This window comes from Chaetodon auriga, chromosome 9, assembly GCF_051107435.1.
Source record: "Chaetodon auriga isolate fChaAug3 chromosome 9, fChaAug3.hap1, whole genome shotgun sequence".
NCBI classification, from domain to species: Eukaryota; Metazoa; Chordata; class Actinopteri; order Chaetodontiformes; family Chaetodontidae; genus Chaetodon; species Chaetodon auriga.
In genome coordinates, this window is record NC_135082.1 from 1057085 (window position 1) to 1082197 (window position 25113).

Sequence of the window (25113 nt, forward strand, 5' to 3'; positions counted from 1 at the left end):
TATTTAGAAACAGAAGTTATTTAACAGTGTTGGGGCTCAGATGGTTTTCTTAGAAACAATCTGTCCAGCCTTAGAAAATACCTTTCACATGCAACAGAAGATGCAGGACAACATAAAAAGGTGGGGATGTTGGTGTTTCTGTCTACTCCAGCAGACAAGCAGATCTTCTGTTCTTGCAAGGTTCACCTCTGCTAAATAATTTGCATAGAAGCTGTTTTTTAGTCTGTTTGTCCGTGCTTTGAATGAATGAAATGAAATTTATTTTTGAACATGAGAATCAACAAGGAAGCATTTTACACATGACATTTCTCACAGAAAATAAATAAATTAAAGGTCTCTACATGTTCAAAAAAGGAGAAGGAAGAAGCTAACTTATGTTTACCTTCCTCTTTTATGCATCTTAATTTTCTAACACGGCTACTGTTTATTTTATCAAAGTATCGCCATTTGTCCAAATGAGAAACTCTTGATTCATCTGAGGTAGTTAGTTCTGAAAATAAAAAAACAATATATACTGAAAATATAATACAAGAGAATATCTGAAAAAAAGGGGGGGAAAAAATGCAGACTTTATGGCTAAACAATTCAGTACAACCTCTTAAAGTGGAAATGAAACATTTGGTCCACCTTCACCTCAATTGTTATAGTTTTCTAATGTGAGAATTTTAAACTGTCTTTTGAATTGAGCAATGTGTTTACTTTCTTTGATTGTTACAGGTAAATTATTCCACAACCTCACCCCATTGACAGATATGCACATGCTTTTGAGTGTGGTGCGCACCTTGGATTGTAAGAAATTCCCTCTCCTTAAATTATAACCACTTTCTCTTTCTTTAAACCATTTTTGTAGATTATTAGGGAGTAAGTTGTTTTTGGCTTTGTAAATAATTTGTGTGGTCTTGAAATCCACTATATCCATAAATTTTAATGTTTGTAATTTTAAAAACAAATCATTTGTTTGTGCATTATAGCCAACATTGCTAACTATTCTCATTGCCTTTTTCTGCATGGTGCATATTGTCTTTAGGGTGGATTTGTAGGTATTACCCCACACCTCAGCACAATAGGACAGATAAGGAAGAAAAAGCCAGCAGTATAGAATGTACATTGTTTTCTGATTCAGTATGTGTCTGACTTTACAAAGTGTACCATTAGTCTTTGCCAATTTAGAGCAAATGTGTTTGACTTGCGGTTTCCAGCTGAGATTGTGATCAATTATTACTCACAGGAATGAATTTTCATAAACTCTTTCTAATCAGTACGGAGCCCGGGACCTGACACGGGAAAAAAATAAATAAATTGTGGCCACGATATAGCTATAACGTGCGCACGAAATATTAATTCGTTCCCACGAAATACTAATTTGTGGCCACGAAATAAACATAACGTGCGCACGAAATACTTATTTGTGGCCACGAAATAGGTTTAACGTGCGCACGAAATATTAAATGATAATAATATTATTCCTGGACAGCTGGGTAAGCAAATCGAGCGCACCTTCTCTGACAGAGGCGCTAAACAACGATGGACAGGGATACAGCGATTGAGTTTTACTTTAGGCTGGGGATGAGCTACATAGTAACAAGATGATACAAAGTCGGGTGAGACGGCAGCTACCCGTTGTAGTAGATAAAATAACTGTCTAAATGTGGGACATATCGACAAGATATTAACAAAAACATAATAAGAAACGTACCTTGAAGACATCCCGTAGGCTACTGAAGTTTAGGTGCGCTCGATTTGCTTACCCAGCTGTCCAGGAATACTATTATTATCATTTAATATTTCGTGCGCACGTTATAGCTATTTCGTGGCCACAAATAAGTATTTCGTGCGCACGTTATGTTTATTTCGTGGCCACAAATTAGTATTTCGTGGGAACAAATTAGTACTTTGTGGGAACAAATTAGTGTTTCGTGGGAACGAATTAATATTTTGTGCGCACGTTATAGCTATATCGTGGCCACAATTTATTTATTTTTTCCCCGTGTCAGGTCCCGGGCTCCGTAATTCTGGTGTTATCACACAGTACTTCAATGGTTAAGTCTTTTGGAATTTTGCGTTTCCAAAAATCATGAATTTGGTTTTCTTCATATTGAGAGATAATTTATTTGTATCAAACCACAGTTTTAGCTTGGTTAGCTCTTCAGAGACAATCTTTAACAGCTGTTGGAGGTTTTGCAAAAGATATTTGTGTCATCTGCAAAAATTACAAATTTCAAAATATTAGAAATATTAATATCATTTATGTATAATATAAATAATTTTGGTCCCATTATTGATCCTTGTGGTACACCGCAAGTTATATTTAGGAGCATTGACTTTTCCTCTCCCATCTGCACAAACTGTTGTCTATGTTCTAAATAACTTTTTATCCAACTGAGCCCTACATCCCTAATCCCATTTCTTTCCAGTTTTTGAAGCAAAATATGATGATTAATTGTGTCAAAGGCCTTTTTAAGGTCAATAAATACCCCTATGGCGAACTTCTTGTCATCAATACTGGTAGTTAGTTCTTCCACGAGGTCAATTAGAGCCAAAAATGTAGATCGATTTGGTATAAAACCATATTGACTATCAGTTAAGATCTCATGCTTATCAATAAAACTGTCCAATCTGGTGGCAAATATCTTCTCCAAGATTTTAGAAAATTGGGGAAGCAATGAAATTGGCCTGTAGTTCGTATAAAGATTCTGCTCACCGGCTTTAAAGATGGGAATGACTTTGGCTATTTTCATCTTAATGGGAAAGGTGCCCAGTTTCAGTGAGAGATTGCAGATATGTGCTGTGGGATCTGCTATAGCTATAATTACTTGTTTAACTAAGAATAGATCAATATCATCACAATCCCTTGATGTCTTGTTCTTAAAATTATTAACAATGTCAATTATTTCGGTTTTATCTGTATCTCTCAGAAAAATAGTAGCTGAGTTTCTTTTTTCAAAAATTTGTGAGACACCTCGCCCTTGTGGAGGCATTATCTCATCGGCCAGCTTGGGCCCGACATTTACAAAGAATCTGTTGAAGCCTGCCACCACTTCATCACTGTTTTTAATTATCTTACCATTATCAAGAAATTCATTTGGGAATCCAGCACTTGTTTTTTTCTTCTAATAATTGAATTTAAAATATTCCAGGTGCCCTTTATGTTATTTTTATTGGTTTCCAACAATTTACTATAATAATCTTTCTTACATTTTCTTAGAATATCCGTTAATTTATTTTTATATGTCTTATATTTAATTTCTTTTCTTTTCTGTGCTTGATAAAGTCTTTATATAATTTCTTCTTTTTTTTTTTTTTTTGCAGGCATTCAACAGACCCCCGTAAACCAGGGGTTATCTGGACGTTTTGATGTTTTCATTGGTTGCTGAATTGGACAATTTTTATGATGTAAAGTCAAAAAAGTATTAAGGAATAAGTTATAAGCTGAATCAACATCCTCCTTTTCATAAACATTCCTCCAGTCTTGAACTAACAGATCATTTCTGAATGTATTCAGGGTGTCATCCGTTCTTAATCTCCTCTGCATGTTTATTTTGCTGCAGTCTAAGTTCTTGTGTTTACATTCATGGATAACAAACACTGGCAGATGGTCAGTGATATTGTTTATTAATAATCCACTTTCTAAATTACTGGTCATATTATTAGTAAGAATATTGTCTATTACTGTTGCTGAGTGGGTGGTAATTCTACTTGGTTTGGTTATACTAGGATATAGGCCCTTACTGTACATTGCATCTATAAATTCCTCTATTATATGGAGGGCTAAAAGTGCCAAAATTAAATAAATAAATACATCATTAAATAATTAATTAAATATTTCATTAATCAATTAAAATTGGAATTAAATACATAAATGTGTTATTAAATGTGTCATTAATTGATTAAAATACCAATTCATTTTAGGTTAAAAAAATATATATATTATTTCACTAATTAATTAATTATTTCATGGTCCTTGTGTTGCAGTGGATCATGAATTTATTTTATATGTCAACCTCACCCATCAACGTTGGTGGGCGGGGCTAACGCGAATCGAGTGTAATCCACTGCTTTGGTCTGCCTTGAAACCGAAAGTAGAAGAAGTCTTTCTAGACATGGTGGCTGTGTTGATGGAGGATCTCCATGAACTTTCTAGAGAGTTGGTGAGAGATATTGTAGACCTTGCAGAGTATGTGGAAGCAGGACCTGCTGACCCCGAGCATGTAGCGTGTAAAGCAGAGGAATTTATTGAAGTTGTTGGAGTTATTTCCGCACTTTCCGACCAAGATGTTGACCATAGAGTGACTGCAAATTTAGAAGAAGTACTCCGCCGCTTTTCTGGTACCAGGGTGCAACAGGAGGACACACAGGGACCAGGGCGTTTGGCGTTTGACATACCGAGGGCAGTTCTGGAACATCACGTTCTTTGTGGATTACCAGCCTGTCAAATTGCAGCGGTGCTCGGAGTGTCAAAGAGGACCATCAGGAGGCGCATGCAACAATACGGTTTAAGGTATTTACACTAAATTCACGAGTTTCCAGTTTATGAATTGCCAGTCTCATCTACTCAGAAAGGATAGGCCTATAGCCTCTGTGCACAAGCCATGTGACGTACTTCCGTTTTTCGCCTGAAGTCGGCAAACCAGTTTCCGGTTTGCGGCTAGCTTCATCCGCATCACAATGAACTTTACAAGATGCCTGCAAAATCTGCCAAAGATATCTATCAACAATGTTCATCGTATCGTGGATGCCCACTCCCCTGCTCCAAAGAGCAAACGGGTAAAAGGGTTTCGTCTCTACATCTCTAGTTACGTTCACCAGTACGAGGGTAAGTGATTTATTGGTGACGTTAGCTGACTAGCTGACATTAGCAACGTGCTAATTTCTTAGTTTTGCGTTTGCTTCGTATGTTCTTTACTGTTACTTGTTGTGCTAACTGTGTTGACTTTATGTCCATTTCAGTGTCAGACAAAGATCAGGGCACAGGTGATGTTTCTGGGCTTGATGTCAGTCGAGGGCGGCGATCCCAAACACCGGCTCTTGTCTTGGTTGCTGTGTAACTGTTCCATTCAAACAGTGCTGGCACTGCGTTTGCTGCTAAAACCCGTCTACCTGTGGGGGTATTTCGAATTTGGGCATTTTCGAAATGTCGGCTGCATACCTTCGTATGCTGAGTTACCGAAAATCCCATCCTGCATATTTTCTGCAGCCACTGTGCACGAAGTTCGGTGTCCTTCAGGAAGCAGTGGAAGCTAAGCTCGCTGTTATAGCGACTTGAGCTGGCACATAGTGGCACACAACAGTGCTCATAAGAGCCACCCACCGTCTTCTGGAACTTAAAAGTCCCTCTCACATTATACTTCGTCTTCTTTCGTGGATGTTGATTCATTTTTCATTCCTTGTATTTATTTTAGCGTTGTTTTGACTGGAGCGGGAAGTAAACCGGAAACTGGTTTGCTGATTTCAGGCGGAATCGGAAGTGCGTCATGAGGCTTGCGCACAGAGCCTATTACATTCAGTGTATTACTCAATGTTAATGTTTTTTGTTTGTGCAGAAAGACAGACCTGTACTCAGCAGTGAATGATGAGGAGTTGGACCATATTGTAAGTGAAGTCCACAGAAGACATCCAAACACCGGCTACAAGCTAATGCAAGGTCATCTAAATGCAAGAGGTGTGCGTGTTCCAAGTGAGTATAAAATAATATGGGCAATATTTAATGATACAGTACAACATCACAACTTCTCGTGTGATATTGCTTTTATACAAAAGTTCAACCACAGCTTTTAACAATGCTGAGTAAGGAAATGTTAATAGAGGATGATGAAATAAATTATTCAAGTAGGCTATGTTAGGCTATATAGCTCCACGAAAAAAACAGTTCCCTCAGTCTGTTGCCAGGCAACGCAGCACACACACACTCGGCAATCACAACGCTACTTTGTAGCCTTATGGATCTGCCACTGTAATTTTGTCCAGTTCGGCTGATGAAACGTTGGCAAACTTGGATGTCGACACAGCTTCCACTCTCCCTCATCTTCATCAATATCTCAACAAATGACCACTGATAATTCAGTTCAAACAATATCACAGCTTTGCTTTGATAGCCTGCAACACCTCTACAAATGTCATCATATCCATCTTCTCGGCGTGAACGTCAGTTTGCAACAATATAGCGAGTGCAATAGTTGGCTAAGGTTGTATTTCGAAAACCTGTGAGAGAAGTGATTTTACTATTACATGCCTCTTGTCCAATCAATTTACCCGGTCGGAACTAACTGTTGTATGATTGAATTTATTTTTAATGTATTTATTATTTAAATATGAACTACAAAGTAAATTAGTGAGCCTAGCTAATTTTAAGATAATATTCATGTATCCATTTGTAATGCATCAGTAATTTTATTTGCAGTTTACTTGAAGCCAATAGCCATGCATTAAAGTATCCTATCCTGAAGTATGGTTTGCAACTTGTTTATTCTCTTTCAGAAAATTAAGTGAACTCTGATTATTTTTGAGGCTGTGGTGGTTCTGTAGTGTAGTAGTTTTACACACATCATTATATTGTCTTTTATTATGACACCACCATTTCCTCAAGATAAGTGACTCCTCAAGTGTTTGTCCCAGTACTGGTCTAGTATGTTAGACAGGTGTTTCTAATGAAGTTGGCATTGAGTTTATGGTTATTTATTTTACTTTCCTCCCCTCAGTCTCAAGACTGCAAGAGTCTTTACGCAGAGTTGATGCAGAGGGAGTCTACATGAGACGTCTAAGACTGCGTGTATTAAGACGACGGCAGTATTCTGTTTCTGGCCCAAACTCTTTATGGCATATAGATGGCAATCATAAGCTCATCAGGTCAGTGATACTAGCAGATAAACAATGGCTCTTTCGATAGATGTCATTAGAATTGTTTTACAATAAAGTTGTGCCTTTTTGTGTTCACAATTGCCTGACAGGTGGAGATTTGTTGTCCATGGTGGCGTGGATGGATTCAGTCGTTTAGTCGTCTACCTAACTGTGGCTGGCAATAACAGAGCTAGTACGGTCTTACAGAGCTTTATCGCTGCTGTTGAGGAGTACGGGCTGCCATCAAGGGTACGGTCTGATAAAGGGGGCGAGAATGCAGATGTAGCAGAATTCATGATCAGGAGCAGAGGTACTGACAGGAATTCGCACATCACAGGCAGAAGTGTCCACAATCAACGGTAAAAAAATGTTTGGCAACTAGGCTCACACAAGCAGCATACCAGTTGAGTGTACTTCTTTAGCATATGTCACATAAATTAACACCTTGTCAATTTTTTTTCCTAAACACAGAATGGAAAGGATGTGGAGAGATGTGTATGAACATACCCTGGACCTCTTCTATCAGATCTTCACTTCATTGGAAGATCAGGGAACACTGAATCCAGACAATGAAGTCCATCTTTTCGCACTGCACCGGAGTTTCTTTCCACTAATCCAGCAAAGCCTTGACTCTTTCAGGGATGCTTGGAACTTTCATGGTCTTAGAACTGAAAGGAATCAGTCACCACAGCAACTCTGGAGAAGATACAGAGAGCAAGGCCCTATGGAGGAGCCTACTGAGGTTAAAGATCAACTTTTAACACTTTTTAAATGTCTGTTCTTCAAAGGAATTATGGGAGAAAATATTTTACTTGAAACAGAGGTTATAGCATCTTCAAAGTCTCCTGAGCTTTCAAAGATCAACCTCTGAGCTGTAGTTTCTATTGTGTATACTGTGCATAAGTATACACAATAGTGTACTAATAGTGTATTATTTTACAAAACTGAATAGGCAACATTTAGTTTTTCACCGAGTTGGTGACGAAAAATAACAATCTTAAATATTTTGTGTAATGACATGTCAGACTAGTTTTAAGTACAAGATTGATCATGCTTGTCCTCCATTCAGGTTTATGAAGACTATGGGATCGACTGGAATGGACCTCACAGTCTTCATGGAGGCACTATGTCAGTCCCCGAGATGCAGCTGGCCCGTGAGCTCTCGCTGGAAGAGGTTGCCATTTTGCCAGCTCCAGGAGTTTCTGTAACTGATGCACTTAGATCATATGTAGAGACTGTGCAAGTTTTATCAAGAATCATAGCAGACTGATATCCAACCCATGCTTTTATTTAGCATCTTACAACAAGCAAGCATAAACTGAAAAAGTTTGCTTTCTTAAAAAAAGAAAAAAAGCTGTTTTACTATAATCATTGTTAAGATCTTGTAAATGCACTTAATGCACAGCTCCACTCATTTTCTTCCTGTCTCATTATTAGCCACAGAATGAATAACATGAATGTTGTTCTGTTAACACTGCTGAAGATGCAGAACTGTTTGGTTTCAGTAAGTGGAAAAAATATTTTGAATAAAACACTGATCAACTACTGCACAGTATGTTAAATGTTTTCAACGACACCGAACATGTGTCAGTTGACCTGACCTACTGAACAGTACATTCAATGACATCTGTCTGAAAACTTAAATAAGTCCAAATCCAGTCTGTGCACTACTTATGGCACAGACAAGTGCTTCCTCGAAGTCCACATAGGTTTTGAAATGAGCTGGCAGCTTTAGTGTTTCAAAGCATGTGGAGGACGTAGGAAGGGTTCCCCCAGAGATCTCCACTTTCAGTTCAGGAGGAAGCTTCTCCCAGCCAACCCAGAATGTCAGCAGCTGGGCCAGTGTACCTGATGAAGCTAAAAGTCATAAAATGGATTCAAGACAACATTTAGTTGAACTTTAATTGATCATATCTATCCATGAGACATAGAAGCATTTGTAAAGAGAGCAATACATTTGCCAAATAAGGTGTTAATACCTGTTTCAATGAACATCCTTAGGAAGCCAGTGATGCGGCACGTGGACTCTATGTCAAAGTCTTCATCATCACTGTCCTCAGTTGGCCATGTGTTTTTTTCTAGGAGCATCTTAAAAAACACATCAATGTAATTATTTTAAAGGGAGAACTTATTTTGGTGAAGGAATATGCAGATCACATTCTTGGTAAATGGAAAAATAACCAGCTTGGTCATTGAAAACATGTAAATTCATTAAGTCAAGTCACAAATGTAACTAAATTAAATGACATACCTGGGGTGTGAACTGCATTTCAGCCATTTTAGGGAAAAGAAGTGAGACAACATATGGCCTAGATGTCAGCAGGGGCCATACCATCACATCTTTCAGTCCCTTTCTCAGCTGTTTAATTTGGCGCATGGTCCTCCCAATGACCTAAGAGACAGGCCCAACCCATATTACAGACCAAATCCTCAACCCAACTTTTACAAAAGTTGGCACAGTAGGGAAAATGTTCATAAAAGCATAATGAAGTGCTTTATAAAATCCATTCAAACTAGTACAGAATATATCAACCCTTAAGACATTAACACATTTTAGAATAATGTATTCCATTTTATACATTTCTGCAACTGATGTCTTTAGTGCTCAAATGCAGTGAACACTTGACTGTATCGCCTTTTCAAAGTATATTATCAAAAGGCAAATTCACAAAACCAGATGTGTGTTGCTGAGCTACTCTCTTTTTTTGTAAAGGATTACATTTTGTTTTGTATAATCATTTTCCTACTGTGTCAACATTTGTGAAATTGGGTTTTTTAAAATATGCCACTGTTCTATCAACACTTGCAGGAGTGAGAAATATTGAAGTAGTTAAACTGTATATGAATTAAATGCTGGTTTTCAAGAACTTTAACATGACTATGAGCAAATACTAAAGAATATGCTAAATGTTTTCCATCTCTGCCAGTGTTCACATAACATAACAAGCCAGGGTTCTGTTACGGCCCTGGCCGTATTGTGCTATGTGTTTGTTCCTGTGTGGTCCTGTGGCGTCTTTTTGTCCGGTTCATGTTTTTGTGTGTGAGTGTGTGCTCTTCTTTTTTTTTGAGCAGCTGTGCTGGTCCTGCCCTCCTCCGTAAGCCAAGTGGTGTCGCTCTCCGATTGGTCCCTGCTGCAGCATCCAGCTCTCTTAAACCAGGGATTTCTCATTCGCCGGGGGACTCGGCTTGACATCAGTGGCTCCTATGTTTCTGGCGTTTTGAACTAAAAGAACTTTGTCCCCAGATCTCGGTTGTGTATTGTGGTAGAATTAGTTTTGGTAGTGTGGTTTGTGGTGGTGGGTTTTGGATCTTCTTCAGGTTTTGGTTGGTCGTTTGTAACACTGTATATAGTTAGCACTATTTTGTTTTGTTTTGGCTGTGGCCCTTTTTTTACCTGTACATCAGGTCTCTTTTTGTTGATACCAATAAATTGATTGTTTACTATTGAACCTGGGTTTGGTCGTAGAATATTTGTTGATTTGGAGACAAAGTTTGTTTTTTTGTCACTCTTTTATGTTGCGTCTTGGCTCCCCTAGACTGGGGCGTAACAGGTTCACAACACCTTCTATAATTTCAACAACTACAGCAATGAATTCTGTCACTTAACCAGCAGGAACTCACTGCATGCAGTAGGAGTTTGTTATGTAGCCATCTCCGATTTGTTTTGTTGACTGCCGGGAGATCCCACGACAGGGAAAGATCTGAAACTGTGTCCTTCTGTTCTGGTGTAAGTTCTTCATGTTCAAGCTAAAACCAAGACCATACAAGTTATTAGATTTGCCAAAACAATAATTTTGCAAGGCAAAGTTTTTTTTATGATACATACCAGTTTTATGATACTCCTGATGTGCAGATCAGGACAGTCTTCTGTAACAACAGTTGCCGTTTCAGGGTCCCCGTTGAACAGTACATGAACTACAGCAGGACTTAATCCTGTGACATGGGGGCCGTCATGCTGTGGGCCAACATCCTTCCTGCAACCCGGAAGAGGTCACTTTCAATGAGCACCTCTGATGCTGCTGGAACAAGATGGTCAGGTTCACCCTCAAAAAGCAGTGTTCGGCCCATTCCTCCTGTAAAGTACCAAGAGAGCAGGGGATAAAGTCAGAACAATTAACAACTGATATACATTTAAAAATTGCATCATATTAACCTTCAAAAGAGACTTACCAAGATCTAGACTGAATCCAAACTGCAGTTTGGATATTATTGTTGTCATAAAGTACCGCATCACTCCCTCTCCGACAGCAACATCACCTGAAACAAAATACTGATAATAACACAGTGGAAAAACAGTGGCTGACTAATGCAGTTAACTGGATAAGGTAACATAACTATTGGCTGTAATTTTAGAATAGCATCCTTAATATTGACTATTCCAGATAACAGGAGAATATTGTGCTTTTCATAAGTGGTCATCAAATTATATAATTTTTGGATCCCATTCTCCCATGTAACAATTCCATATAAGATACTTGAGTGGTATAAACTTTACTGATACGTTTATATTACAAACTTTGTATTACCTACCAAGAAGAGTACAGTGAAGTGGACATGCCCATTCTTGCGGCTGTTTGTAGAATGAGAGAAGTTCCCGTTCCCTGTCCTCTTCAGACTCCCTTACATTCATTTTCATTCTCAGTGGTTTCCCAGATGCATGTTCCCTTAGCAGATTCTCTTTGAAAACTTTGGCAGCTTGAGCTGGTTCTTTAATAAGCTTCCATTCTAGACAACAACAATAATAAAGTTATATATTCCGGAGAGACATGTTGTGAGTTGGCATGTCACCTGCAGATATCCTCTCAGTCTACAGAAAAGGAGGAAAGTTCTGGCCATGTCACTGACAAACATGAGGCCCAACATCTGCAGAATCTGTTACAAAGCTGAGTTGACATAATAACAGCATTCTGAACAAAAACTAAATATTTTAACAGTTATTATTAACAGTTATTAATTGTGTGTAATTGTATTCTCTTATCTAATTATATCTTGCAGGTGTCATTTTTCTATTGACTGAGTTTAAGTTACACAAAATCTTACAGCAACACTATTGTGAAGACACAAACCATTGTCTGTTTCTTTGTGATCCAAGTCCTCGTCAATCACTGCTGGTACAACTGCACTCTCAGCTGATGTTCCAGGCCTCACTGGAACACTGTCACTGACTGGGGCTGTCTCTCTATCATTTTCTTCACTTCGGCCTCCCTCTTGTTCTCTCTCCAATTCCTGTGTGGGTGTCCTTGAAGTTAACAAAATTGAAATTATGGTATGAATTATTTGTGTGCACAACACTGTAAGAGAGACATTTTCCAAAATAAAAATGAATATGCTACCCTTGCATTTCTTTAGGAATTACATACCCATTGCAGCTCAATCTGTGCAGCTTCATCTCTGAAAAGGGAACTTCCTTCTGACAGGTGATGCAGGGGATGACTGGACCAGAGGCAGTTTGTGAGCTCTCCTAACAACAACAAATAGCGTTTAACTAATGATTAAAAGTCACCAGTGAGCTTTGTTTTCATTATGTATTAAACTGAGTCTCTGTAAATCTATGTACACAATCTATGGGTAGATCCTGTTGAAGTGGACGTATATAGATTGTAGCCTGTCCAATCATCGTCGATGGATCTTTCAGATAGGCAAGGGTGTATCCAGTGCTGGGACACGCAAGCAGCACAAGATTTTGGCTACGAGTAGATCCTGCAATTTTTAGAAATTCAAAGCCTCCCCCTTCTTTGAGTTTCGGAAACACTTCCATCAGTTTATTTGTTATAACCATGGGATCGTTGTCATTCCCTGTATTTAAAAAAAAAAAAAATAGACATAACTCATATTGACTCACCTAAAGCCTGTGACAAATATTATTCACACTATGAAAATCAATCACGTTTGAGTCGAATATGAACATATGGAAATACTTGTGACTAAAAAGAAATGCCGAGTTGAACCGCAAATAATTTCAACGAGCCACAGACAGTACAAACTATCTTTTTTTTTTTGGTTTTGGTAAATCCCTAATTTCATACTGACCTGAAAATGTCACTTTTTGCTCTCCAAGCCCGGAAGTAAGGAGGTCTGCTTTAAGCAGCATGCCTGGAACTTTATCCGCCTTGTGGTCAGCCAAACAACAGACAGTGTGTGTGTAGCCTCTTCGACTAACTTGGACTTGTGCTGATCGTCTCGTCATATTCCTTCTGGCTCCACCATTATACGGCGCAAAGAGCCTTGCTACGTCGGCTGCAACACAGAAAAATGTCACAGCTCAATGGTCACCAGTCAGCTAAAACAGCTTCAACTTCTATCTCGGCATGTCACTGCCAGCCAACACTATTTTGCCGATTAGAGAACTAGTTTTATGCTCCCACCATTTAGCTACATTGAACATGTACACATGAAGCACACAGTAATGAGCCTACTGCAAATACATTTTCGATCCAACTCCAAATTGTTATCTAATTTAACCCACACCTGGGTCCCGAGTCACTGATTAGTAGCACACCTGGCTAACATTAAATCATTTAGCTTACCTTGGACAGGTGTAACGTTACGTGATGGAGCAGCAGGTATCTGCTGTGACTGAGCCGCCGGAGCCGGAGGAGTTCTGCTCAGAGCTTCCTCAATCAAATTCGCTGCTTCTCTCAGCAGCTCTGGGCAGGTTTTTGACATTTTGTCCTGCAACTCACAAGCTGTATCAACATTGGGGCTAGAGGACCGAGTCTAGATTTTTAGCGGTTGCCCATAAAGTTTTGTTTAATAGAGTATCCAAACCAACGTAGAGGTGAATAGCGCCACCCAGTGTATCGGAATGTGTTCACAAGCTCTGCATCAATCCATTATCTGGAATCGATTTGCCTTGACTTGATGTGCACGGTAACCAATCAGGTGTTAGGATCCGCCCACCGGCTTTGATGGGCGAGGTTGACAGATAAAATAAATTCATGATCCACTGCAACACAAGGACCATGAAATAATTAATTAATTAGTAAAATAATAATATATGTTTTTTACCTAAAATGAATTGGTATTTTAATGAATTAATGACACATTTAATAACACATGTATGTATTTAATTCCAATTTTAATTAATTAATGACATATTTAAGTAATTATTTAATGATGTATTTATTTATTTAATTTTGGCACTTTTAGCCCTCCATACTATTACAGGTGATTTATTTGGATTTAAGAAGTCTATATTATAGTCCCCGCATAAAAAGGCAACCTTCTGCTTGGTGTTTGAAACCATGGCCTCAAACATATCTTTAAAACTTTCAATGCTAGAGTTGGGTGCTCTATAGACACAGCTAACAATGACATTCTTCATTTTACCCATATCAATTTCAACAGCAATACATTCACAGATGTCATCAATCACAGTCATCATACTCTCTACAATCTTATACTTTAACCTGTTGTCCACATACAGTGCGACTCCTCCACCCTTTTTATTTGCTCTATTCACAAAGTTGAAATTACTTTGTCATGGCTAAGCCAGCTCTCAGAAATAGCGATTACATTAAATTGCATGGTGTAATGCTGTAGACTCTGTAGTCTCTGATCTTATTAAAATTTGAGTATAGACTCCTACTATTGAAGTGTACGATTGATATACCATGCTCTAAATTGAATTTCTCCTTAAATTGGTTTTGGGTGTAATAACAACAATTACTGGTTACATAGTCAAAAAAATTACTTTCCGGGTCTATATCTGTATCTTGTTCCTGCGTAGTAATTGTTCAGTGTGGTCGCACACAGTCGCTTTCCCAGTCACACACATCCAAATTTGAGCATATACACACCCACAAAAATAGATAATGAGGCAATTTCTCCAAACTGAATCCAACAAAAAAATTGAGTAATGGTGGTATAAAAAATCGGCAGGTGTAGTGATAAACAGAATAAGTCCAATATGAGTCCATGGGGGATGTAGAAAAGGAATATGAGGATAACAGAAGGTCAGGCATCAGCCTTAGTCAAAAATGAAATAATAAACCTACATAGTATGTAGCAGGGCTGTTCCATATAGGCATACACCTACTCACCACCACCAAGCCGGGCTCTTCAAGGGCGAAAAAGATGTCTATAAGATAAATCTGGACCACCAATGAATGTTCTTGTTGGCTATACAGTTTCATATTTCTCCAGCTCTTTGAGGTCCCAGATTAGCAGGACCTTCGCCTCCTCACCAAGTAAAGCATTTGTGCGAATCCAGATTTTGCAATCCCTTGTCCATGTTGAATAGATTTTCTTTTGTTTCTTCAGTGCCCTTGCATGTTTAGCTATCTCAGCATTCCTTTTCGTAAGATGTTCGTTCACATACACCTGTGTGTCCTTCAGTTTCCTTCCTTGTTTCAAAAGCTCCATTTTGTGTTTTCTGTTCACAAATCTCAGAATGATGGTTCATTCCATTTGTCCATTTCTTTTGGGAAGAGTATGGCAAGCAGCGATACTCTCCTTATTTATGGAGATGTTGTTTCTGTTGAAGAACTGGATCACCTGCTCCTCCAGCGTCTGTTTTTCTCCCTCAGTTAGGTCTGCTCCACTGCTCTCACCTCGGATGACGTTCGAGTAGGTGTGGTGTGTTGTTTTCAGGCCGCTAATGATCACATTTCTTTTCGTGTATATTGCTCCAGCTCATCAACTCTTTTCTCCAGTTCTGCAATTTTCTCGTCCTTCAGTGCGAGTAGGTTGTTTAGTTTCCTCACATCTTCAACTAAACCGCTTATTTTGACCACATTTTTTCTGCCATTCCATCAATTTTCTTTGCCAGTTCTTTCAAGGCTTTCTTGACCTACTCCATTTTAAGTTTTGGCTGGTGTTTCACACTTTTGACGTGTTATCAAAAGTGCCCAAAACATCAAAAACAATTTATTTATTTATTTATTAAACACACCAGCTGAATCTCAATGACAAGCCATAAATTTCACTTAACTGCTTAGATGTCAAGTCATTTTCATGATTTTTGATGGATTGTTAGAGCCAAACATTCAGAGCTCCAGCACAGGCCCCTCCTCTCCACAGGCCACTCTGTCAATGATAGCTAGCTTTCAGTGTCCTGAAGCGTCTGCCCGAGGGCAGCAGTTCAAAGTGCGAATGACCTGGGTGGGATGAGTCCCTGAGAATATTGTTAGCCCTCCTGAAGCAGCAGGAACTGTACAGATCTTCCAGGGTGGGGAGAGGGCAACCGATGATCTTTTGGGCTGTGGTGACGACCCTCTGGAGCATTTTCCTGTCTACAGCTGTGCAACTGGGGAACCACACACACAAGCAGTATGTAAGGATGCTCTCTATGGAGCAACAATAGAAGGACACAAGCAGTCTTTGAGTGAGGTGGTTTTTCCTGATAACTCTCAGGAAGTACAGTCTCTGTTGTGCGTTCTTGATGGTAGCCGCGGTGTTGCTGCACCTGTCCCAAGATGCCGTCGGGTCCCGCAGCTTTCCTCGGGTTCACAGCCCTCAGCGTGCGCCTCACTTTGTGCTCCTCTACTGTGAGGATGTGGCTGCTGTGGGCTGTTGGATGTAGTGTGGCTGTGTCCGGTGACTCCACCTCGAAGCGGGCAAAGAAGTGGTTCAGCTCCTCCGCCAGTGAGGTGTCACCGACAACTGCCGAGGTATTGCTGGATCTGTAGTTGGTGATGTGCTGGACCCCTTGCCACACCTGCCTAGAGTTGTTGCTCTGAAAGCAGTCCTCAATCCTCCTCCTGTAGACGGCCTTGGCCTCTCTGATGCCTCTCTTCAGATTGGTTCTGGCAGCACTGTATAGTGCCCCATCATCAGACCTGAAGGCGGTGTTCCTCTTCCTCAGCAGGCTCTGCACTTCTTTTGTCATCCAGACATTTACTGCAGGGTTCCTGATAATGTTGGCACATTCATACTTCAGCCTTGTAACAGCCTTGGATCCAGTAAGGTGGTTAATGTCATCACACTTTGGGATTTAAGTTTATGAATGTGCGCAGTTGGAGCAGGTTCTCACTAAGCTGTCTTCCACTATCTGAAGTGAGACTTTCTGACTTGCTGATAACTGTGTGGCTCAGCATCTTCAGGTGGAATGGGGCAAAACGTAGTGCATCTTTAATTGTTTCGTACCCCATAGCAATTGGTGTAGTAACATCTGTCCTCAAGAAGGCAAGGGCCACCCCCACTGGCTCTCTCAGCTGAAAAATGTCTCTGCAACATCAGAAAAGTGCTGTTCCAGCAAGTGTCAACCTCTATGAGCAACTTAAGTATTGGTCTCCTCATCAGTGCTCCCACACAGGCCATTATGTTGGCTGCACCATCAGTTACCAGGCATTTAACCTTGCCATTTGTGTCCCATTCCTGCATAATTTTACTGTGGTCCAAGGCTAAATTGTCAGCGGTGTGGCTTTCAGGGAACTGCCGTACTCCAAGTAAAATTGTGTGGAGTTTGTAATTTTCATCAATGACAGGTCACTGCCAAGTATGCCTCCATATTAATTGGCATCCACATATCTGATGTGAGGCTTACAGCTACAACATTTTGCAGCTGTTCCTTCGCCTTCTCCTTAGCCTCTTGATACCTTTGCTCAACCATTTGCTGCAATTACTTTGGCTGGTCTGCTGGCAGGTTGAGCATGCTCATGTAGTGCTCGATAATGCCTCAGCAAGGAGGATGTATTGTTGCTGTAAGTCGGCTCCTTTTGACACAGCAGGCATTTCACCTTTGAGATAAAATAACACACAATAATGAAGATTATATGGCCGCATTGTGATGATGTGCAAATAAAATATAATCATTCACATATACCTTATTGTCAGCAACCATGTCAAAATACTCCCAGACAGGAGAAGACTCCCTCTTTCTTGGAGGCTCCATAGAAAGAGAGGATGAAAAATCACAGCATCCAAAACTGTAACCCTCCAGCTATGTTTGGTGTAATTGTATGTACCCTAACAGAAGCTAATACTAATAATAATACTATGACAAATAATAATAAATGTTATGCTGAAACACTGTCACCGCACTACCATTAACGCCGACACACCCACAAAGAAGTGCAAGTTTCAAATCCGCTTTATACGGAAATGATACTCAGAATGAGACAGTTACCTAACCCACACAAACCGAGGCCTCATTTGTCATCGGTCACGTGATTTCCACAAGAACAATACAAGCCTCGAATCAGGGCTTCATCTGGCACACTGCTTTTACTCGACAGACACTCCGACGCCTCGAATCATTTGTCCCATCATTACCTGATTGTCCTGAATCCCTGGCGGTGTTTTTGTTCATTCAGTGTGAGTACTACATTTTGCTATCTCCTGTCTTCGTGAGTTATGCTAATGTTTAAATTGTTATGGACTGCCACTTAAAGTCTGCTACTGTGTTTCAGTTGTCTGCCCGCCTCGTCAGTGTGTGCCTTGCCTCAGAAACCCAATTCATCAGAGCTCCCTTTGTTTCCCTCCACTCTCTTTTTGAGTGTGCTTTTCTTTGTGATTTCCACTCCTCTTGAGTGCGCTTTGTGTTTATTTTGACCTCTCCTTATGAGTTTTTTGTTGCATGTTCTTGTCTAAAAAATAAATTACTTTTGTTTTATAAATTCCCTCTCTGGTCTGCATCTTTGGGTCCTGAGAAATTACTCAGGCGAAAAGCTTAACAAAGTCAGTGTGTTTCCCTTTGTTTTTGTTACGTCATTGAAACGGGTGTGTTTTGGACCCAAATGCAGTACAACGGAGAGCAGGATCAGTTGGTAATGACTTTTATTTAATACCACCAGAAACAAGGTATGGATCAGAGTAAGTTCGTTCTCCGGGCTGAGCGTTCTCAAGATGTCTCTGGGGCTCAAGCGAGGGAACGAGAAGTGGCTTACCAAAGCAGCTGATGACGAGGAGGAAGCTCCGCCACCGAAGAAACAGCTGATCGAGCCGGCGCACAGCGGAGTATCTTTCTTCAGCCGCTGATGATGAGGAGGAAGCTCCGCAGCCTGGAGAAACAGCTGATCGGACAGCGGTGCCGGCAAGGAGAGAGCAGAGGGGTGGTCGGAGGCAGGCGGGGGGGTCGAAGCCAGATGAGCAGTCCACGGAAGCAGAAGTACCGAGGGGGAGCAGGCAAGAGGAAAGCTGAAGCCAGGCGGATGAACCGTTACCAGCAGAGCAGTCAGACACCAGAAACGCTGAGGCAGAGCACGAGGTCAGGGACGGAAGGCAGGTAAGTTTACCGGGAGGCAGACGAGGAGAGCAGGTCGGGGACAGGCAAGGTCGGCAACGGGTGATCAATCTGGAAAGCGCTGGAACGTCTCGCATACTGCAGAGGAACGATCTGGCAACGGATGAGAGTGCTGGAGAGGCTTAAATGCAGGGCTGATTGTGATGAGCTGCAGCTGTGTCGGCAGGTGAGCAGAGTAGCGCTGATGAGGTGGGCGTGGCTGGCAGGTAGAGTGGAGCAGAGGGAGTGAGAGACCGAGACTGTGACAGTCATCCCCTCATGTGTAGCTTTCCTTGTTCCCTGTGATTCTGGTGAGTAATTCTTTTCTGGTCCCTGGTTTCCCTGTGTAGCAGCATGGAAATGCGTTTATTGTTCTATGCATTGCTGCATGCAATGAATGTTGCTGATGGCCAATCAGTGAAGTGAGCCAGGTATAAAAGCAACAGCCCTCTCCCGGGGTTCTCCCTCTTTGCACTCCACCTGACGCGTCACTTCCAGGTCTGCCCTTGACAGGCGTGGCTGCTCACTGCTTCTCCTTGCTGGCTGGTAGGTTACATTGACTGCTTGTGCACCGCTTCATGCTGCCCGTATGTGTTCCTGTATGTGGCATTCGTGTAGCAAGTGTCCTCTCTCTCTTGGTGTTGTGGTGTTTGCTACGATGTGGCTAATTCTAGTGTGGTCATAGGTAAGAACCCTGCAGTCTGCAGCCCTCTTGCGTCCTCCCTCGTGTGTGTGTGTGCATGTCCGCCTTTGTTAAAAGGTATGTATTTAACTTAGCATGTAACCGCATCATTCTCAGTTCAGTGTAGAAGTGCTAACATTATTTTTGGTTAGGTAAAACTGTGATCAGGCCGCTTTAATCAGCTGACCGGGAATCAGCTGACTGGGGCCACTGCTGTTTTGTCTCCACGAGAAGCTTCTCTGCTGCTTGGTCTCCACAAGAGCCCTTTCTGCAGCTTTGTCTGGCCTAGACGTTTCTCTGCTGCTCTGTTTCTATGAGATGTCTTGTCACGGCTGCTTGAGGACGCTTGCTGCTATTTTCTTCCTTAGTGTATCGCTGTGCATGACCGTTGCTTGACTCTGCACAGTGGATTGAATGAACTTTTAAACAGGGGTTTAGTCCCTCTCCTTTAGTTGTGTGCATGTGTTAGATTTATTTAGATATTTTCGTTAGTCTATTTAGATTTCTTTAGTTATGTTATTTTGTTTATTTAGATTTATTTAGTTGTGCTTAGTTTACCTTGACTTTGACTGTCTCCTTGGTTTCCTTTGTTGATTGAGTTAGTTTGAGGAGTTTTGTTCTTTGATATTGTTTGTTATAAGTTCAAATCTAAAAGATGTATTTTGTATATTTTGTTTAAGATTCTTGTTAGATTTTGAATGATTTTGTGTCTTTCTCTTTTGTTGTTGCAACCCCACTAATTTGTTTTCCCATTTTCAGCTGCTGGAGGCTGGCGGTGGTGGTGGTGCCTGTTACTGATGGTGGTGTCGTCCTGTTTTGTGTGCTGTGCTCCCCGGGACTTGGGTTACTTCACTGTCCGTCACGTGTGTGTGTGGGTGATTAAGTTGGTTTTGTTTTCTCATATTTTGTTTGGCTCACTCCCCCTTCACTAGCACTTGTCCACACGTCCACTCGTGTCCACTCAGCTCCTGATTAGGTCCCCCTTTCCCCTTCCTGCATGAATGGCTCTGATAGCTTTTAAAATTACTATTTAATAAAACTGACTTTTTAAAGCTTGGAACCATGTCTCTACCCTTAAGTAAAACGAACCTGTGTGTCCTTAATTCCCTGGGTGAAATTTCCAGGATGGCGTTGTCGTGCAACTGTTTAGATCATTGAAGTGTGTACAGACGTACATATAGTATTGTAATCAATGAGTCAATCCTATCAGATTAAAAGGCTGTTATAGAACTAAAGCAAAATTTAAAGGAATACTTTCAAATAAATGGCAATGGCAAGGTCTCACCATCAATTCTGTGGGAGGGAGGAAAATAATTGAAATAACATCCAGATTGAAAAAAGCATAGCAAGGAAAGCTAGAGAGCAAAATCAGTGAGTTGGAGTTAGAACATAAAAGGACATCTAACAACTCCATTCTCCTCGAATTTAAAAAAAAAAAAAAAAAAAAAAATAGCTGTGAGTTAGATGAGTTTTTTAACATATAAAGCAGAAGGAGCTCTTTGGTTTATAAATCAAAGATATCACAAGATGGGTGACAGGGCAAGCCGGTTACTGGCATTCCAACTGCGAAAAGCTCAAACAAAAACAACACAAAAATAAGACATCCTAGTTCCAAATTAATCATGGCTAAGCCAACAGATAGCGGAGGCCTTTGCAGAATATTATAAAAACTTATACAGTGACTGTCAGTGTCTAATCTCATTGAGACCAAAACACGATTTCTTCAAAAAACTATGTTTACCAGCATTAACGGCAGAAGAAGCATCTGGAATGATAAAACCAATCTCATCACAAAAAATAGCTGACACTATAAAAACCCTTAAAAGTAACAAATCCCCAGGTACAGATGGCTTCCCAGGAGAATTTTATAAATGTTTTGCAGAAGAGACAACACCAGTATTATGTAAAGTTTTTAACTATCCTCTGTCAACAGGAAACCCCCCAGATACTTGGTCAGAAGCCATAATTTCCATGCTACATAAGGAGGGCAAAGATCCGACTTCATGTGAGGAATATAGACCCGTCAGCCTGCTCTATAATGACTTGAAAATATTAAACATACTAGCACAGAGAATACAACAACATTTAACTAAATTAATTAAACCAGATCAAACAGGGTTTATCCCAGGGAGACAGGGGGCTAACAATATTAGGAGAACATTAAATCTTATATCATGTGCTTAAAATAACCCCCAACCTACCATGCTGCTTAGCCTAGATGCACAAAAGGCATTTGACCGTGTGAAGTTGAACTTCTTATATCAAACATTGGAGGTGTTTGGGTTTCATTTAACATTTACAGACTGGGTAAAAATTGTTTATAAAAATCCTAAATCACGGATTGGAGTCAATGGCTGTTGCTAAGTCAATAAGACAAAATAAAAACATAAAAGGAATAAAGATGAAGGGGGCATAGAACACAAAACATCGTTATTTGCGGACGATTTATTAACATATGTAAGCGAGCCCTCCACGCAGGGACTGGACTGGGACCAAAAAATGGCCCTGGCATTTTTGGCCATGACAGCCCAAAATGATTATTTATACAATATGCGGAGGCACACGACATACCAGAGGATATATGCGCGCATTGTGTTGTTTCAAAAATTAAAATAAAGCACAGTAGCCTACATGGAAGAGAGCAACCATGCTAAAAAATATATATGTAAACTCGGTGGCGCCATACAAGCGGCAGCCTGTTACAGCAGCTCTCTAGTTTTTCTTCTCTTGCGTGTTTGTAATTCTCTGGTGCATCAGAGACATCAAGCATTGCAACTCTGGTGCTACTTTTTGATCACTTTTTACAACTTTCTCCGCGTCTGTGGGTCCGTGAGACAATGGCCCCCATTGTTTACAGTAGGGATCAGCTGCTGCCCCTGCATAACACAGCTGTGCGGCCGGAGGAGTGACCCGATGTCCCCCGCAAGTTAAGGAGGAGGATACGGCGGCGCTGCGCTGGGATCAAACGCCGCGACAGGAGGAGAGCTCCGACTCTTGTGAATGATAGATGGTATAACTCCAGGCACATCACTATCAAAGAGCAGCACTGCTGCCCGGACATTTAGCTGTTGGTTGTTGGTTTGAGGCCATACTATCTGCCGCGGGAGTTCTCACATGTCATAGTGGTGGCTGTGTATATTCCTCCCTCTGCAAACGCCAATGCAGCCTGTGACGTCATCAACTCTGTGATCAGCAGGCTGCAGACTCAGAAACCACAGGCCCTCTTACTGATCTCTGGGGATTTTAATCATGGCTCTCTGTCCTCCACTCTGCCCAAATTCATCCAGTATGTCACATGTGCCACCAGAGACAATAAAACACTGGACTTATTCTATGCCAACACCAAGGAGGCATATGAATCATCACCCCTTCCCCCTGTGGGAAGAGCTGATCACAACCTGGTTCATCTCCTGCCTGTATACAAGTCCCTTGTTAACAGGCAACCAGCTGTGTCCCACACAGTGAAGAGGTGGCCTGATGAGGCTGAAGAGGCTCTGAAGGACTGCTTCGATACAACAGTCTGGGATATATTCAGTGACTCTCATGAGGAGGACATTGACAGTCTGACAGACAGCATCACGGACTACATAAACTTCTGCGTGGAGAACACTGTACCCACCAGGACCGGTGTCACTCTAACAACAAACCCTGGATCAATCCTGACATTAAGGCTCTCTTAAAGGAGAAGAAGAGGGCCTTCAAGTTAGGAAACAAAGAGGAGCTGAAAACTGTTCAGAGGGAGCTAAGAAGGAATATCAGGGAGGGGAAGGACAGATACAGAAAGAGAATGGAGGAACAGCTGCAGGAGAACAACACCAGGGGAGTCCAGAGAGGCCTGAAAACCATCTCAGATCACCAGGAGCCAAACTCCCAGGCGGCTGGGGATCCAAAGTGGGCAGATGAGCTGAACAACTACTTCTGTAGGGTTGAAGAAACATCTGCCCTTCCCCCAGCTGCACCAGCACTGCAGCAGACCTCTCTTGATCTGCCAGCACCCTGCCCGAGTACCCCACTGACCCCCCCCCTCCCCCACAGTATTCAGTTGACCGCAATCAACGCTACCCCCCCCCCTGCTCCTCCCAGCCCCCCATCCACTTCACAAGACACTCAGCCCCCCTGCTCCAACTTGTCCCTCACACCTCTCCAGGTGAGGAATCAGCTCAGGAGGTTAAAAACCAGGAAGGCTGCAGGATCGGATGGCCTCAGTCCTGAGCTCCTCAGATCCTGCTCTGATCAGCTGAGCGGGATCATTGGACATCTGTTTAACCTGAGCCTGAGACTGGGAAGGGTGCCACACCTCTGGAAGATTTCCTGCGTGGTACCGGTGCCAAAGACCCCACATCCCAAGGACCCTAGCTGCTACAGGCCGGTGGCCCTAACATCTCACCTCATGAAGGCCCTGGAGCGGCTGGTCCTTGCCCACCTGCGTCCCCTGGTGAGCTCATCCGTGGACCCGCTGCAGTTCGCGTATCAGCCTGGCATCAAAGTGGACGATGCCCTCATCTTCCTCCTCCATCGAGCTCTATCTCACCTGAAATCGCCTGGGAGCTCTGTTTGGGTCCTTTTCCTGGACCTTAGCAGTGCTTTTAACACCATCAGGCCAGCCATCCTGAGAAACAAGCTGGAACTTTTGGGAGTGGACCAACACCTCACATGCTGGATAGTGGACTACCTTTCCAACCGCCCACAGTATGTGAGGACACGGGACTGCGTGTCAGGGACTGTCCTCTGCAGTGTGGGGGCCCCTCAGAGAACGGTGCTGGCACTGTTCCTCTTCACCCTCTACACAGCTGACTTTTCCCACCTGTCACCCACCTGCCACTTGCAGAAGTTCTCTGATGACTCTGCCATTGTCGGCCTCATCACAGATGGGGATGACAGGTCATACAGAGGACTCATTCAGGATTTTGTGGACTGGTGCCAGCAGAACCACCTCCTGATTAATGCGGGTAAAACCAAGGAGCTGGTTGTGGATTTTCGGCGGCGTCCGTACTCTTCACCATCACCAGTGAACATCCAGGGAAGGGACATTGAGATGGTGACATCTTATAAGTACCTGGGTGTTCATCTGAACAACGCATTGGACTGGACTCATAACACCACTGCACTTTACAAAAAAGGACAGAGCAGACTCTATCTGCTCAGGAGGCTGAGGTCTTTTGGGGTGCATGGGGCACTCCTGCCAAGCTGTCCTCCATGACAGACAATGACTCCCACCCCTTCCAACACACACTCACTGCACTGAGGAGCTCCATCAGTGACAGGATGCTACATCCAAAGTGTGTGAAAGAGCGGTATCGCAGGTCATTCCTCCCTGCAACTGTCAGACTGTACAATAAAAACTGCTCCAAGTAATCAGTGCAATAGTCTGTGCAATAAGATGTACATAACTAAACAGTCTGTAAATACTATCTACAATTTCTTACAATTTTTT

At 41.7% G+C, this 25113-nt stretch overlaps 1 protein-coding gene across 3 annotated transcripts; it reads right to left on the reverse strand.

Moving 5' to 3' along the window:
• Positions 1–8123: 8123 nt before the first annotated feature.
• LOC143326048 (uncharacterized) lies at positions 8124–16594 on the reverse strand. Of its 3 annotated transcripts, XM_076739519.1 has the most exons (11): positions 14877–16594; positions 12865–13071; positions 12195–12295; positions 11901–12073; positions 11365–11559; positions 11005–11091; positions 10661–10907; positions 10456–10581; positions 9086–9226; positions 8814–8922; positions 8124–8691 (listed from the first exon to the last, which is right to left on the reverse strand). In XM_076739519.1, the coding sequence occupies exons 3-7, from the start codon at positions 12221–12223 to the stop codon at positions 10762–10764; spliced, it is 630 nt and encodes a 209-aa protein (XP_076595634.1). In that variant the 5' UTR covers positions 12224–12295; positions 12865–13071; positions 14877–16594; the 3' UTR covers positions 8124–8691; positions 8814–8922; positions 9086–9226; positions 10456–10581; positions 10661–10761. The 3 variants fall into 3 exon arrangements, with proteins under 3 accessions (XP_076595634.1, XP_076595633.1, XP_076595632.1); XM_076739518.1 differs by lacking the exon at positions 14877–16594 and having other exon boundaries at positions 12865–13495; XM_076739517.1 differs by lacking the exons at positions 12865–13071; positions 14877–16594 and adding an exon at positions 12392–12517.
• Positions 16595–25113: the final 8519 nt, after the last annotated feature.